Genomic DNA, 15,079 nt, shown 5'->3' with positions numbered 1-15,079 from the left:
TATGGACTCAGTCCTACAAGACTGTCTCCCTTACAGGTACCAGCTACAAACGGGGTGCCCACGCTACCCACATTTCTGCTTCCCACAATCTCCCCGTCAGGCTCAATAACTCATAGAAAGACTCACAGAACTCAGCAAACTGCTTTACTTACTATTACAGGTTTGTTATAAAAGCTATAACTCTGGAGCAGTTGGATGGAAGAGATGCACAGGGCAAGGTATGGGAGTTAGGGGGACATGGAGCTTCCATGCCCTCTCTGGGCACCTCCAGCACTTCCACGCCCTCCGGCACCTCAATGTGTTGACCAACGTGGGAGCTCTCCAGACTCCATTGTTTAAGGTTTTATGGAGGCTTCTTAGGCCGCTATGATTGATGAAATCATGGCTATTGATGATTGAATTCAACCTCCGGTCCGTCACCCCTCCCTGGAGGTTGGTGGGTAGGACTGAAAGTTCCAATCCTTCAATCACATTTTTTGGTTCCTCTGGCTACCATCACCCATTCTGAAGCTATCTGGGGGCCCACCAAGAGTCCCTTCATTAGCATAAACTCAGGTAAGGTTGACAGGGCTCATTATGAAGTACAAAAGACACTCCTTTCACTCAGGAAATTCCAATGGTTTTAGGAGCTCTGTGCCAAGATCCAGGGCCAAAGACCAAGTACATTTTTTGGTATAGCACAGACCACATCATGCAGTCCCTCCCATAAACTAAGTCAGGGGCCTCAGGGGATTGACAACTTTCTGAGACCAAATTAGACTTTTGGAATTATTGAAAAGCAATGCTTCTCATCTTTTCCAGGAGTTGTTGGAGAAATGAATCCCCTACAGTGTGTTCCAAAACTTATGAACAAAGCAAAATAACACAGTTTTAGTGAGTTTAAAATCCTCCATTGCATGGAAATGGTTTGGCCACATTGAATTTTACCTTCTTTGCGTCCTGTGATTAACACAGGAGTTTTGCTCTTGACGGAATTCATCTATACCCACATGTTAACAGATGGTCTCTGCCTTCTCCTCCTCCATTCTGAAAAGTGCTTTCACTTCACTCTGAAGGGTGTTGGTTGTTCTTGCAATACTCACAGCTGAGGGAGAGCGCTTGCTGTGAAAGCGCTCTCCTTAGGTATCTCTCTCTGTGAATGTACAGGTGAATTTCACCAGCCTCCTGTTTCAGGGTGCTCACAGCAGGGCATGGCCAAGATGGCTCAAGTCATCAATGCTTTGGATCCTTTTAAAAAATAGATTAAAATAGCCATGTGGTAGGCAGGAAATGCCCCTCCCCCAAAGATGTCCTCATCCTAATCTCCAGAACCTGTGAATATGTTACTTTACATGACAACGGGGAATTGAGGTTGCACTGGAATTAAGATTATACTGAATTATCTGGGTGGGTTCAAAGTCATCACAAATTCTTAAAAGTGGAAGGGGGAGCAGAGGTCAAAGTGATGAGGTATGAGAAGGATTCATCCTGCTGTTATTGGCTTTGAAGATGGAGGGAGGAGGACATCAACCAAGGAGTGCCAGATGGCTTCTAGAAGCTGGAAGGGACAGGAAATGGATTCTCCCCTAGAGCCTCCAGATAGAAACACAGCCCTGCAAACACATTTATTTTAGCCCAGTAAGACCCATGTTTGATTCTAACTTACAAATTTTAAAATAATATATTTGGATCGTTTCGAGCCACTAAGTTCATGGTGATTTTTATAGCAGCAAGAGAAAACCAATACACCTGCTATTCTAGCTGAGCTAATAATTCTCAAACAAACCTATTTGTCATTTCTAAACAGCAAAAGATTCCAGTCTAAGAAGCACAGGTTTGCATGAGGAGGGGCCCACATTGGTCTCCAAGTCCCCTTGTTCGTTTCCTGAGAGTGTGCCAGAGAAACATAGATGTGTAAATGACAATTAATAAATGATAATTAATAATTTATCTGTTATAAAACCAAGATTTTTTTTCTTTTTCTTACCAAGTTTTAGAGTGGAGAAACCTCAGTGATACTGTGTCAGACGTTACCCAGAGTAGGTATTTACTCTCCTTAATACTTGTGTTTGGGCCATACATATTTCTAATAGTGTAGCACTGTTTAAATACCCTCACCCTAAATCAGGATCATAAAGAAGTTATGGGAGGAATGAAACAACTGAAACTCACTTTGTTATCTGCTTCCATGGGTAAGTTCCTGGAAGGCAGGAATTGGTTCTCACTGATTGTCTTATCCCTGGTGCCAAGTACAATGCCTAACACCTAGTAGGTATTCAATAAATATTTGTCAAATGGGCTTCCCTGGTGGCGCAGTGGTTGAGAGTCCGCCTGCTGATGCAGGGGACACAGGTTCGTGTCCCGGTCCGGGAAGATCCCACATGCCATGGAGCGGCTGGGCCCGTGAGCCATGGCCACTGAGCCTGCGCGTCCGGAGCCTGTGCTCCGCAATGGGAGAGGCCACAACAGTGAGAGGCCCACATACCGCAAAAAAAAAAAAAATATATATATATATATATATATGTGTGTGTGTGTGTATATATATATATTTTTTTCGAATGAATGTTAAATACACAATTGTTTTGACAAGGGGGTAACAAGGAATATCTTTAATTTAGCAGTGCATTATTTACTTTAATCTATGTTTCCTTGCTTTCTCTATACCATAAGGCTGTTGTATAGATCACTGAACTTGAAGCCAGTCACTTGCCAAAGGGTAACCTAGCAAACTATGGAAAAATGAGAAATGATGCTCCCAGCTCAGTGCTGCCCAGTCCTGTTTCCTAGAATACACAAGTCAATTGCCAAATATGAAATATGAAGGCACAGGAATGAAAATGTATATATATTAAGGCAAATTTTAAAGAAGTTGGAAGTCAGAAAAAAATTAACTTTAACCACATTGAAAGTATGAACACACCGGGGTGTTTTCTTTAAAATATCATAATGAAAGGCCATGCCCCACAATTTCTCTTAAAAAAGAAAAACATACTTCTTGTTAGAACCACCTTATGATTCTCTGTGTTTTTCAATAGATGCTTCATTTTCTTCAAAGAGGAATATTCGTAGTCAATTGGTTAGAACTTCCATGTGTTCACCAGGGAAGAGTTTATCTCAAAACTATAGGACTAGATCTGATCTTGTACTTACGTGAAAGTCATCAATACTCTTTGTTTTGGGTTTTTGTCTCTTTTCTGCTGACCCTGTGAAATTGTTCCTGAGAGCTGAATGAGAATTAGAACGGCAGTTAACTACTTATTAAAAGTCTCTAAGGAGGGTTTTTTGATTTACTCTGAAACATGGGTTAATCTCAAGGTTCCAAAGTGTATAGGGACATTATTTTCAAATCATTCAGCTACCTGATTTTGAGGAGTCATTGGTGCTTGGTGAGGGGCTGTCCAGAAGTTGATGTGGTATTGAGAGGACTGAGCATGGGGAAGACAGGGGCTCATGGTAGCCTACGATGATGCTTGGTTGAGGCTTCAGTCAGTGAGCTTGAAAAAAAAAAGAAAAAAAGCATTAGGCAAACAGAGGAAACCCTAAAGTATTGCTTGTAAATTACTTGTTGCCCATTTGGTTCAGGCAGTGAAATACACTCCCAGAAGCACGATGTGCACACAAAGCTATCGGTATTAGTAATGAAGTACAAAGTATAATGTGAATATTTGGACACATTGCTGCTTCTCACATGACTAAAGACAACACTTTGGACATTGGGTTAACAGTTTTCAAAAGTATGATGTCAGAAGTCAGTGTCTTTTTGAAAGGTGTGGCTCCCCACACCGCGGATCTTCCATTTGCCATTCTACAAATGTGTCTGTCTCCTTTTTAAGACAGGTTGGCTGAACGAATTAAATTCACTAGAGGTTCATTCTCCCCAAATGCTCAGCAGAAACAATTCAGTAATTTGACATTTCTGGAAGGAGGGCATGGTTTCAAATCCATAAAGCTACACATAATGAGGGGAAAGGATGGGAAGGAATAAGAAGACAGTCTAACATTGACACAAGGGCTTTCTGCTGAGCCTGGGAGAGCTGGGCTGCTGGTCCAATCCTGACTCCAGGGGCAACACTCAGGCTGTCAGGCGGCAATGTGCCAGTGAAGACTATGGTTGAAGCAACCACAGAGGGTCTGGAAGCCTCAAATCTAGTAGTGGTTCTGGCATTATGGCCTCTGACCCTGGTCCAAAGTTAAACCTTCTTTTGAAAAAAAAAAGAAAAAAAGCTTTACCCAAACGGAGGAAACTCTAAAGTATTGCTTGTAAATTACTTGTTGCCCATTTGGTTCAGGCAGTGATGTATACTCCCAGAAGCATGATGTGTACACAAAGCTATCGGTATTAGTAACAAAGTACAAAGTATAATGTGAATATTTGGACACATTGCTGCTTCTCACATGACTAAGGAAAACATTTTGGACATACTTCTCCATCTTTATGATTTGTCAGTAACATACTTTAAATGGACAGCATAACTCTGCAGGCTAATTCAAGCTAAATCTCCTGACAGCAGTCATATATCCTTCCTTCCCAATCTCTGAGCATTTAAGAGTTGTGTTATACGAGATAATTTTAAAAGCTAGTTTCGAGAGACACTCTAGGATATTTACATAGAATGTTAAATTTTTTCACCAATATAGCTATGAAAGTGAGTATTTCTCTGAAATGATTTGAGTCATTAGTCATGTTTCTAAACCACCCAGAACACTACTTCACACCTGGAAGTTGACTTTAAAAAAATGAAATCACATGTAATGATTACACAAATGTAAATCCTATAACCTGAAAAATTCAGGACATTTTAAAATGACTTTTTTGATTTATATTCTTGTCATTCAGTTGTCTCATTCTGTTTCCATATTTGGCCCTTTAATAAAAGTCAGTGATGCCCCTCTAAATTCATTCGTGTGATAGGTGAATCTTTAACGTAAACGACTGTCTTCTATCACTTGTGGATTTATTTCAATCTCTTTTCCCATCTGTCTCTCTACAGTGCATGAATTCTATGTTCCTAATTCCCAAAAAGCAACAAGCACAGTTTTAAACTATGTTGCTAGCCAGCTCAAGTAGTCTTTCAGATGATTTGATTAAAAACTACAAAAGAACTACTTTCAACAAAAGCTTCTTATAGTGGAACGCAAACATTTGTGAAGTGGGTTTGCAGTACTTACCCTGCATTCACAGCTTTAGAGGGAAATATATGCGGAGAGGAATTAATCACAAACTAAATCCCCCCCTAGGCCTCCTTATACATCTATCAAGGAGGTTTACATGTGCAGTGGCTTTTCTACAATCGAATCTTAGTTACACATCCCTGTTTTCAATATCTCATAAGAAAGGCAAGAGATGTTTATTTGCTGAAGATATAAGAAGAAAAACAGCAATGTTGAGTCAGTATTAAAATCATCATAACAAGATAACCCAAAAAACCAAGGCTCATTCATAAATCCTAGTCATAGAGACTTACCCTTCTGCGAGCTTGTTCTTGTGCTTAAAATTAATCATATCGTGATAAGCAAATGCAGAGGCTGCCTTTTTTGACATTTGAATAATAATTTGGTAGGTCTGGGATATTTGCATCCACTTTATTATTTACACGCTCTTAAAGTTTGGATGTTTTCCGCTTTGGATGGCATACCTCTGAAAGCAGTTTTTCTCTAATCTGGGAAATAAAACAAACGGTGTTTATTAAAAGTGAACTTTTATGCCTAAAGCTTTAAATTCACAAATCCTTGGAGCACACAAACTACAAACAGTTCTGTGCTTTGTTAGTAACACATGCTATCCTGGGGGACAGAGGCAGAGAGCGCTTCCGTGATTGAGCACAGCCTTGTGAAGAAATGGCAGCATTAGAGACTTTTTTCCCTCTAACACTTCTAAGGAGTAACTTACAGCTTTTTGCCATAAGAATGTTGTGCTGTTGAATGAAACAGCGTGTATAAGGTGATGTCCTAACGGCAGTCGCAACATTCAATTTCTGCCACGTTTTTCGCCGTTGTGCATAACTCAGCAGAGTACAGAGGAAGTGCTCCCTGGCTCACCAGAATCTGAACTTGAAGTCTCTGATCTAGATAATTTTAGATACTTTGATTTCATTATAGAAATTCCTAGACTACTTGTGGGATAAAACAAATGCTAAGACCATATTGAGTTTCATCGAGCTGAATTAGCAGAAAATAAAGATAAAATGCCTTTCTATTTAAGCACACGATGATGTTTTAATTGTTACAGCATTTGGCATGCCTAATGTATACAATTCTTGACATTCATACAATAACAAAAGAAGGTTGTTTGGGATTTTTCTTTTATTTCCTAGTGTCTCCTTTCCTCTCTAGGATTTCTCCCACCCCCATCCCAGCCCTGGCTTTTAGCTCTCCTTTCATTTCTCCATTTTTCTATAAGGAAAAAAACTCTAGGCAGCAAAGGGATATATGTAAAAATACCTCATTTCGATGTAGAGAGGCCAAGGCTGCTTATTACCTAGCTATGATGAACAGACCACCACGGTTGTGACAACTGATGTAGATGCCTCCAGGGTAAAACAAAGGTTTACATATTACACAAGCAATTTAACTGTTTTCTAAACAGATTGCCAAGACAGTGGGAGTTGGCAGCCCACACTGTGTTTTAGGTTTTGGAGACTTGGATTAGAAGTCACTGCTGATTATGAACCTTTTTATTTGTCTTCTGTGAACTACAAGCAACCTAGTAACCCAGCAAAGAATTCTTCACAGCACTTAAACTTGTCTTCCTAGCTTCCCCAGATTACATACACAAATCACTTGACAAAAGTGGTGTAAGGGTCCTGCGTATAGATAACCACACAAGACAATTGTCTTGTTCTAACCCTTAAAGAGTTCCGCAAAGTGAAATGTTTTATAATCCTTTTTGTGCAGTACGCAAGGAAGAAAAGAAAAGAGTTTGGGCAAAGATTATCCAGGAGAAAGAAAGAGACTCTTTTGGGGGTTCCAGTTGAAACACAATAAAGAACATAATTAACTTCACAATTCTTTGTGTTTTTCATTTGACTGCAGGGAGGAGATGAAAGAGGACTGCTAAGCCTTGCATTCCATCCCAATTACAAGAAAAATGGAAAGCTCTATGTGTCTTATACCACCAACCAAGAACGGTGGGCTATGGGGCCTCATGACCATATTCTCAGAGTTGTGGAATACACAGTATCCAGGTACCACTAAAAGACATTTAATCTTATTTTCTCATTATCTCTTTATAATTTTTTGTTTAGAAGTTACAAATAATTAACCATCAGGTGGCAATCATTAAACCCCAATCTCCATCTGGCTTAAAATCCTGTGTGTGTCTTTAAGGAAAATTGCAAAAAATGGTAGCTTTGGCACTTTTCCACAATTCTCTTTCAACTTAAATGCCACTTCGGAAGCCTAGAGACTAACGTCATTTTTCAGTAATTTTTATTGGCTACAGTTTCAGTATGTTTGCTTATTTACATGCTACGTGTTTGCTTCCCCCTTTGTGCCCTATTTACTTTCTGTGGGTTCACCTTACATCCTCCCCAATCATGGTTTGTTTCCTCCCCACCACCTAGAAAAAATCCCCATCAAGTGGATTTGAGAACAGCCAGAGTATTTCTTGAAGTCGCAGAACTCCACAGAAAGCATCTGGGAGGACAGCTGCTCTTCGGTCCTGACAGCTTTCTGTACATCATCCTCGGTGATGGGATGATCACTCTGGATGATATGGAAGAAATGGATGGGTTAAGGTAAAAAAATAAAACAAAGAAACAGATGCCCCTTGATGGTAAAATGTTTTCAGTGAGTTATATCACTTATGTCTTTGAATTATATCACCTCGGTTAAATATTCAAATTTTATTATCAGCATCTGCATTTAAAACATGGAGAGGGGGCTTCCCTGGTGGCGCAGTGGTTGAGAGTCCGCCTGCCGATGCAGGGGACACGGGTTCGTGCCCCGGTCCGGGAAGATCCCACATGCCACGGAGCGGCTGGGCTCGTGAGCCATGGCCGCTGAGCCTGCGCGTCCAGAGCCTGTGCTCCGCAACGGGAGAGGCCACAGCAGTGAGAGGCCTGCGTAACACATTAAAAAAAAAAAAAATGAAGAGGAATTCAAATAAATATGCTGTTATAATATTTTTGAAAGTCGCTCTACTGAGATGTCCTGAAACGAGTTTCTGCTGTGGGGTTTGTGCAGTAGTTGCCCTGCACATCCCTGCTGCCTTCGACACTCTACCTAATGGACCAACATTGTCCAGCAGAGCTTCCTGGGGGACGTTAAATATGTGGTTTGGCAAAAAAAAAAAAAAAAAAAAAAAAAATCATTTTAGAGGACGGATGCCAAAAGCAGCGCACCACCAATGCTGCAGGCTTCAGCCACCGTCGAGCTGTCTCGGTGCTGCCACGTGTCTGAAGCCAAACTGCCCCTGGTTTCATTTCCCACGATATGGAATTTGGAACTTTAATAATTTTGTGTCAAAGGGGGGGCGGGGGGTGGTTTTGTAGCCGTAGGGCAACTTCCCAGCACTGAGTGCAGGCGCAATACGTAACAAAAACGGAAAGCACTTACGTTGTCCTCCGATTCCTCAGCGACTTCACAGGTTCCGTGCTCCGTCTGGACGTGGATACTGCCATGTGCCACGTGCCTTATTCCATACCCAAGAGCAACCCGCACTTCAACAGCACCAACCAGCCCCCGGAAGTGTTTGCCCACGGCCTCCACGATCCAGGCAGGTGAGGACACAAGCCCGTCCTCTCTCCTGCCCTACAGCAGGGTCGGGATTCACAAAGTGGGGAAAGAAAGAGGGTTTCCGGGCGCGGAGCAGCCAAGAGTGGTATCCAAGGTTATGCCTCTAAAATTACACCGGTTCATTATCTTACCCAGTATTTTGCCCTCTTTCTTCTATTAATGTGTGAAGCAGATGGAGAAGGCAGATTAGACAAGGCAGAGGACAAGTTCACAGAGAAATATCGCCTTAACATTTTGGAGAGTTATTATTGGATAAACACTGGTGGACAGGTGTCATGATGAAGACTTTAATCTGAGCAATTCAGACAATATTATTCAGATGATAAACTTGGTCTCCTTAAACCGCTCTAAATGTTAATTTCCTTATAAATACATTAAATGAGGATGGTAATAGCCACCTTGCAAGGATGCTGTAATGATTAAATACAGATCTGTACGTGAAGAATCCAATAGAGTATCTGACACACGTGATGGATTTTAAATAAATTATGGTTCTTATTATCATAGCTTCACTTAACCGATGATGACACGGTGTCATTTGGAAGGAATTGAGCTACATGTTAACATTTTTTTACTTGAAAGAAATTACAAATACTGAAGGGATTCAGATTGACTGTTTACTACAATGAGCCATAAAGAAAGGACCGCTAAGAAGAATGTAGAATGAGACATTTGGGGTATACTTGAAAAATGCTAAGAATTGTAATATAACAATTCTATGATGAAAGCTTTATCAAATCTGTGGTCTGTTATTCATACTAAGGGGTATCTGACCACATTTATTCATTTACTAGTTATTATCGCTATTTAATATTTATTGAGTGTGCACTACATGCAAGGTGAGTATTTCTCGAACTTTTTCTTTTTATAATCCCTCCTGCTCTTCATCTCCCTTCCATCAAAGTCCAAGTCTACAGTTCATTTCCTTTTTGGCATCTCAGCAGATCTTAAAATCTGGGCGACAGGGACTACTTAAGGTGGGTTCAGGAAGTGGATGAAACTGTCACATTCCATTCCTAGAGCTCAGAACCGGCAGATACCACCACAAAGCAGCACTTTGAAGTCAAGCAGCCTGAGTCACCACAATCCCACTGGAGCCTTCATGTAACCTTCCCAGGGGGTCCCGACCCTCAGTGTGAAAACACAGGGCGAGGTGCCTTACAGCCCTTACGTGCGGCAGGATGCCTGTGCTGTGGAGTCTTACCTCTTCCCGTGATAGAGGGCTGAACGGTCTGCCTCCCTCCAAGAGTATTTCAAGCAAAGGAGGATTTAATAAAGCAGAAAGGAAACTAAAATCATTATTGGCTAAAAGTAAAGCTGGCTTTTATTAAGCACCTTGGCGCAGAGTAGCAAACCACGTATCATGTGCCCATCATCTGATTGATAACTGTCAGCCACCACTCTGAGGTAGCTGGCATCAGGAACCTCCCCCTGCCTTTTTTTAAAGACTTGAATCTTTAGATCAGTCTTCAGTTCACAGCAAAATGGAGCAGAAAGCACAGAGATTTCCCTGCCTCCTCACATACACAGCCTCCCCCACCCAAGTGGACCATTTGTTACAATTGATGACCCTACACTGACACATCATTACCACTCAAAGACCATAGTTTACATAGGGTTCCCTCCTAGGGTTGTACATCCTATGGGTTTGGACACATGTATAATGACATGGATCCACCCTTATAGTATCATACTGAGAAGTTTCACTGTCTGCGCTCTTTTTTTATATGAGACTAAAGGTTAAAAAGGCCAAGTGGTTCTTGGTGGATTTGATATTCAGTCAGAGCTAGACCTCATGGTCTCCAGCAAGTCCACCTTTGGGAGACCTGGCCAAAGGTCTCTTTGCTCTTTCTTTGTTAGAAACACAAAGCTTTTTTGGTCAGAGTTTCTCCATTTTCAAAAGAAAAGCAGTACAGGGGCTTCCCTGGTGGCGCAGTGGTTGAGAGTCTGCCTGCCGATGCAGGGGACACGGGTTCGTGCCCTGGTCCGGGAAGATCCCACATGCCGCGGAGCAGCTGGGCCCGTGAGCCATGGCCTCTGAGCCTGCGCGTCCGGAGCCTGTGCTCCGCAACGGGAGAGGCCACAACAGTGAGAGGCCCGCGTACCACAAAAAAAAAAAAGCAGTACAGGAAAAATTTCTCACCCTGTATGGACTTGGTTCCACCTTAAGTCACAGCAGGTCTGTGTCAGGATCCCTGCCAGACGTTGTATTCTGCGAATCTTTGAATTAATGAGGACAAGAAAGTGACTGCGGCCACAGAACCACTAACCCACCTTTGGCAGGTCAGGCTACTATGAATAGGATCATTTGGAGCCAACAGGTTTTGTTTCACTGTTGTTGTTGCTTAAATAACTGCTGCATGTGACTCTTATGTCTCTTAAGCCCCAGAATCTACTCTCAGATTTTTATTTTAATTTTGTAATTTATTTAATAGCCCCAATGAATTTGTTTTTGTCATTAGTGTATTTTATTGGCCTAAAACAATGATTCTCAATGGGATGATTTTGCCCCCAGAGGACATTTGGCAATATCTAGAAGCATTTTTGGTTTTCACAAATTGGAAGGAGGAGATCATGTTACTGCCATCGAGTGTATGGAGGTCAGAGATGCCGCTAAATATCCTGTAGTGCTCAGAACAAACCCCTCTTCCCCCACAAAAGAGAGAAATATCTGGCCCCAAATGTCAATAATGCCAAGCTTGGGAAACCTAAAAACAGTGCAAGACTGTTTTCCAAATTTGTGAGAACTTCAAAAATGTTATCCAACTTCATTCTTCCCCCAACCCAAACTCCCCATACCTAGTCACTCATTGACTTAAACATTCAACAAATATTGAGCCCCTCTTATATTCCTGGGTTTGAACTAAGGAGTAGAAATACAGGGATAAAGAGGTCGGAAGTGGTTCCTGTTCCCATGGACTTTACAGTCAGTGGCTTAAGTCACAGAAATATTCTGGCCCCAGATTGGGGGCGTGAACACAAAGTCAGAGTCCATGTGAAAGACCTCAGTCGTTGTGGGGATCAGCTTTATTTTATTCCTTGAATTGGAGTGCATGCTTTCCTTCATTAGAGCAGCCCGCACTTTAGAACGTAGTGATTCTATGTAAGAAACACAAAACCAGTACTATAACTATTACAGGTTATCCGTGACTTATGATGGGGTTAAGTCCCGATGAAGCCATTATCAGTTGAAAATACCGTTAAGTCGAAAATGCACTTAATTGTCCTCACCTACCGAGCCTCATAGCTTAGTCTAGCCCACCTTAAACGTGATCAGAACACTCACACCGGCCTACAGTTGGGCACAATCTTCTAACACAGAGCCTATTGGATGTTGAATATCTCATGTCATTTATTGAGTACTGTACTGAAAGTGGAAAGCAGAATGGTTGCAGGGATGTGGAATTGGTGTCAGTGTATCGTTGTTTCCCCTCGTGATGGAGTGGCTGACCGGGAGCTGCAGCTGCCACTGCCCAGCGTCACGAGAGAGTATGGTACCACGTCATTAGCCCAGGAAAAGATGAACATTCACAATTGGAAGTATGGTTTCTACTGAATGTGTACTGCTTCCACAGCATCATAAAGCTGAGTCATCATTAAGTTGGGGACCAAGTGTTCTGTAGCACGTGTTGCAGATGTGAATTGATGGTGCCCCCATTCTTACTCTTATACTCTACCAGTGTATTACACATGTGCTATTCCTTAACAACAGACTCACAAATGTTCTGAGTCAGTGTGCACATTCATAATGGAGGTAGATACCAAGAGAAATTAAGAAATGTACTCCAGAGATCATTAAACTTCAGCAGAGTCAGCAAACAGGATGTTTCCTTCGGTGGTTTTTAGAGGTTCCAAACTAAATCGCCCATAGGATCCTTGCCAGCCCACAAAGGATTCCTATGTCAGGAATCTCTGGTCTGAGCTTAGAAGATACCCCGGTTGGAATTCATGAGTATCACCCCCATTTTGTCGCAGATGTGCTGTGGATCGACACCCCACTGACATAAACATCAATTTAACAATACTTTGCTCAGACTCCAATGGAAAGAACAGATCATCAGCCAGAATCCTACAGATAATTAAGGGAAAAGATTATGGTAAGTAGAGCATAATTTGTTGATTTGGCTTTAGTTTGGGCTTTGTTTTATTTTAATATATTAATTGAAGAGAAAAGGATTTCTGCAAAATGAGCATTTGGGAAAGCATCAGAATACTGGCCTAACCATCATGAGGGCATCAATTGCTCACTTTTTAAAGGTCCAGTGACTCTTACAAGCTCTAGGGGTTCCATGTGGGTAATTACCTTTCCCATGGATTGAATGGTGCTCTGTAGGTCCAAAAATTTAATGGACCTTCAAAAGTTAGCAGTTTATATTTTGCTCATCTGAGAATTGAGATGAATACCTTCTATTTATTTAATATATAAGGGAGAACTTGTCTTAACATCTTATATACAGAGGAAAAAAACAAGTGCTGAAGGTAAGAAATTTCTCAATACCCAACATACGAGTCTCAGCAATTAGGAAAATTATAAGTGTTTCAAATAAGAATGTATTTTTTAAAGGTGTTTATTTTAGAGAAAACAAAGTAATAGACTTATAAAAACATGACTTACTTACCCAAGTCATGAAGATGGAATGTTTAGATCTTATTTTTAATAGCATGATTACTAGAGTATTTAGAGATACATATTAAAATATAAAGTTAATATTTTTCAGTGTTTTTGTATATGCTCCTTTTAGAGGAAACCATGTATCAAATATGATTATGATTCAGGGAATATAGTAGATGAAGATTGTTAAATTGATTGCTTCTTCTATTTATTCATTCAATATGGTTATTTACTTAGTACCAGGAATGAAGCAGCTGTGTTGGTTCATGTGGTATTCAGTTATTTTACTTTATTTTTTTTCAGGTATTCATGTATGTGTGTGTGCATCTTATAAAAGCCAAGCCAAAGAATAATGTGGTTAGAAAAAAAAATCTAATGAGTCACTAGCTTGTGGGAATTTTGGTTATATTTGTAGATTAAATTCTGCAATCACATTAATTGGGGTTCAGCTGAAACTGGTTATAATATTGATGGCCTTACATTTATGTATTAAACACACAGCCACAGAATCCTTTTACAATGTGTGTATATATATATATATATATATATATATATATATATATACACACACACACACACATATATATATGCACATACATATATAATTTTATTTGTTAACTGTACCTCGATAAATCAGGAAAAAAAACCCAAATAGCCACATCCACAACGCTTACTACCTGCCAGCTCCTGCAGTAAGCACTTTGCAAACTTCACTCATTTCATTTACAGAGAAACCCTATGTGGTAGGCACTCTTTTTTTTTTTTTTTTTTTTTTTTTTTGTGCTACACGGGCCTCTCACTGTTGTGGCCTCTCCCGTTGCGGAGCACAGGCTCCGGATGCGCAGGCTCAGCAGCCATGGCTCACGGGCCCAGCCGCTCCGCGGCATATGGGATCCTCCCAGACCGGGGCACGAACCCATATCCCCTGCATCGGCAGGCGGACTCTCAACCACTGCGCCACCAGGGAGGCCCGGTAGGCACTCTTATTGGCCACATTGTACAAATGAGGGAACTGAGACACAGAAAGGTTGACTCTCACACCACGTAAAGTGACAGGATCTGGATTTGAACCTGACTCCAGAGTTCATGACCTTAGTCTTTCAGTTACGCTGCCTCTCAGTATCCTGTTTTTTAAAAACATATCTGTTCTACTTTTTATAATATCGTATTCACCATAATCACATGGGGAGGGGGAAGGACTTTAGAATTACTGTCTTTCCACAGAAGCTTTTGCCTAAAATACTTCCTGTTGATAATGACTTATTTAAGTATGTAATAAGCAATTTTCAGATTAATTTGCAGCTGACTTTATCTTTTCCATTGCAACTGGCATCCCTGTATTCAAGTACATAATGACATGCCTGGAAAGACCGAGATACATGTCTATCCACATGTAATTCTGAAGGAATGACTGAAATAGACTTTGCTAACCACATGACTCTATAAACAAAACTCTTAAAACATTTTAAATGAAGATATTACTTGAGTAAGTGACAGTGTTTTAAAATATGCAACAAATGTGGTTTTGAAGACCTTCTATGTACCATACCTTTATTTTCTTTAAAGCTTGAACACTTAAACATTTTATAAAATTTGAGAGGTCTGGCTCAGTTTAGTAGGCATATGCAAAAGCATTTCTACAAAAAATTCAATATTAAAAAAATTAAGTATTTTAGTTCTAAAGTCCATGATTTTGCAAAATATCCAGATTCTAATGCCACTGAAAATTTTATACGTCTTGGCAGTTATAAT

At 40.7% G+C, this 15,079-nt stretch overlaps 1 protein-coding gene across 1 annotated transcript in view; it reads left to right on the top strand.

The window, feature by feature from the left end:
• HHIP (hedgehog interacting protein) overlaps window positions 1-15,079 on the top strand; it is a gene marked incomplete at both ends in the record, with an annotated part of 89,558 nt that overhangs the window by 50,626 nt on the left and 23,853 nt on the right. Inside the window, 4 exons of the mRNA XM_079709707.1 lie at window positions 7,012-7,163; window positions 7,542-7,715; window positions 8,556-8,699; window positions 12,691-12,812. Of these exons, the coding sequence (XP_079565833.1) occupies window positions 7,012-7,163; window positions 7,542-7,715; window positions 8,556-8,699; window positions 12,691-12,812 (592 nt within the window). The remainder of the gene's footprint in view (window positions 1-7,011; window positions 7,164-7,541; window positions 7,716-8,555; window positions 8,700-12,690; window positions 12,813-15,079) is intronic.

Source organism: Hyperoodon ampullatus (assembly GCF_949752795.1).
Source record: "Hyperoodon ampullatus genome assembly, chromosome: 1".
In the NCBI taxonomy this organism is placed as follows: domain Eukaryota; kingdom Metazoa; phylum Chordata; class Mammalia; order Artiodactyla; family Ziphiidae; genus Hyperoodon; species Hyperoodon ampullatus.
This window is presented reverse-complemented; position numbering and strand designations above follow the sequence as displayed.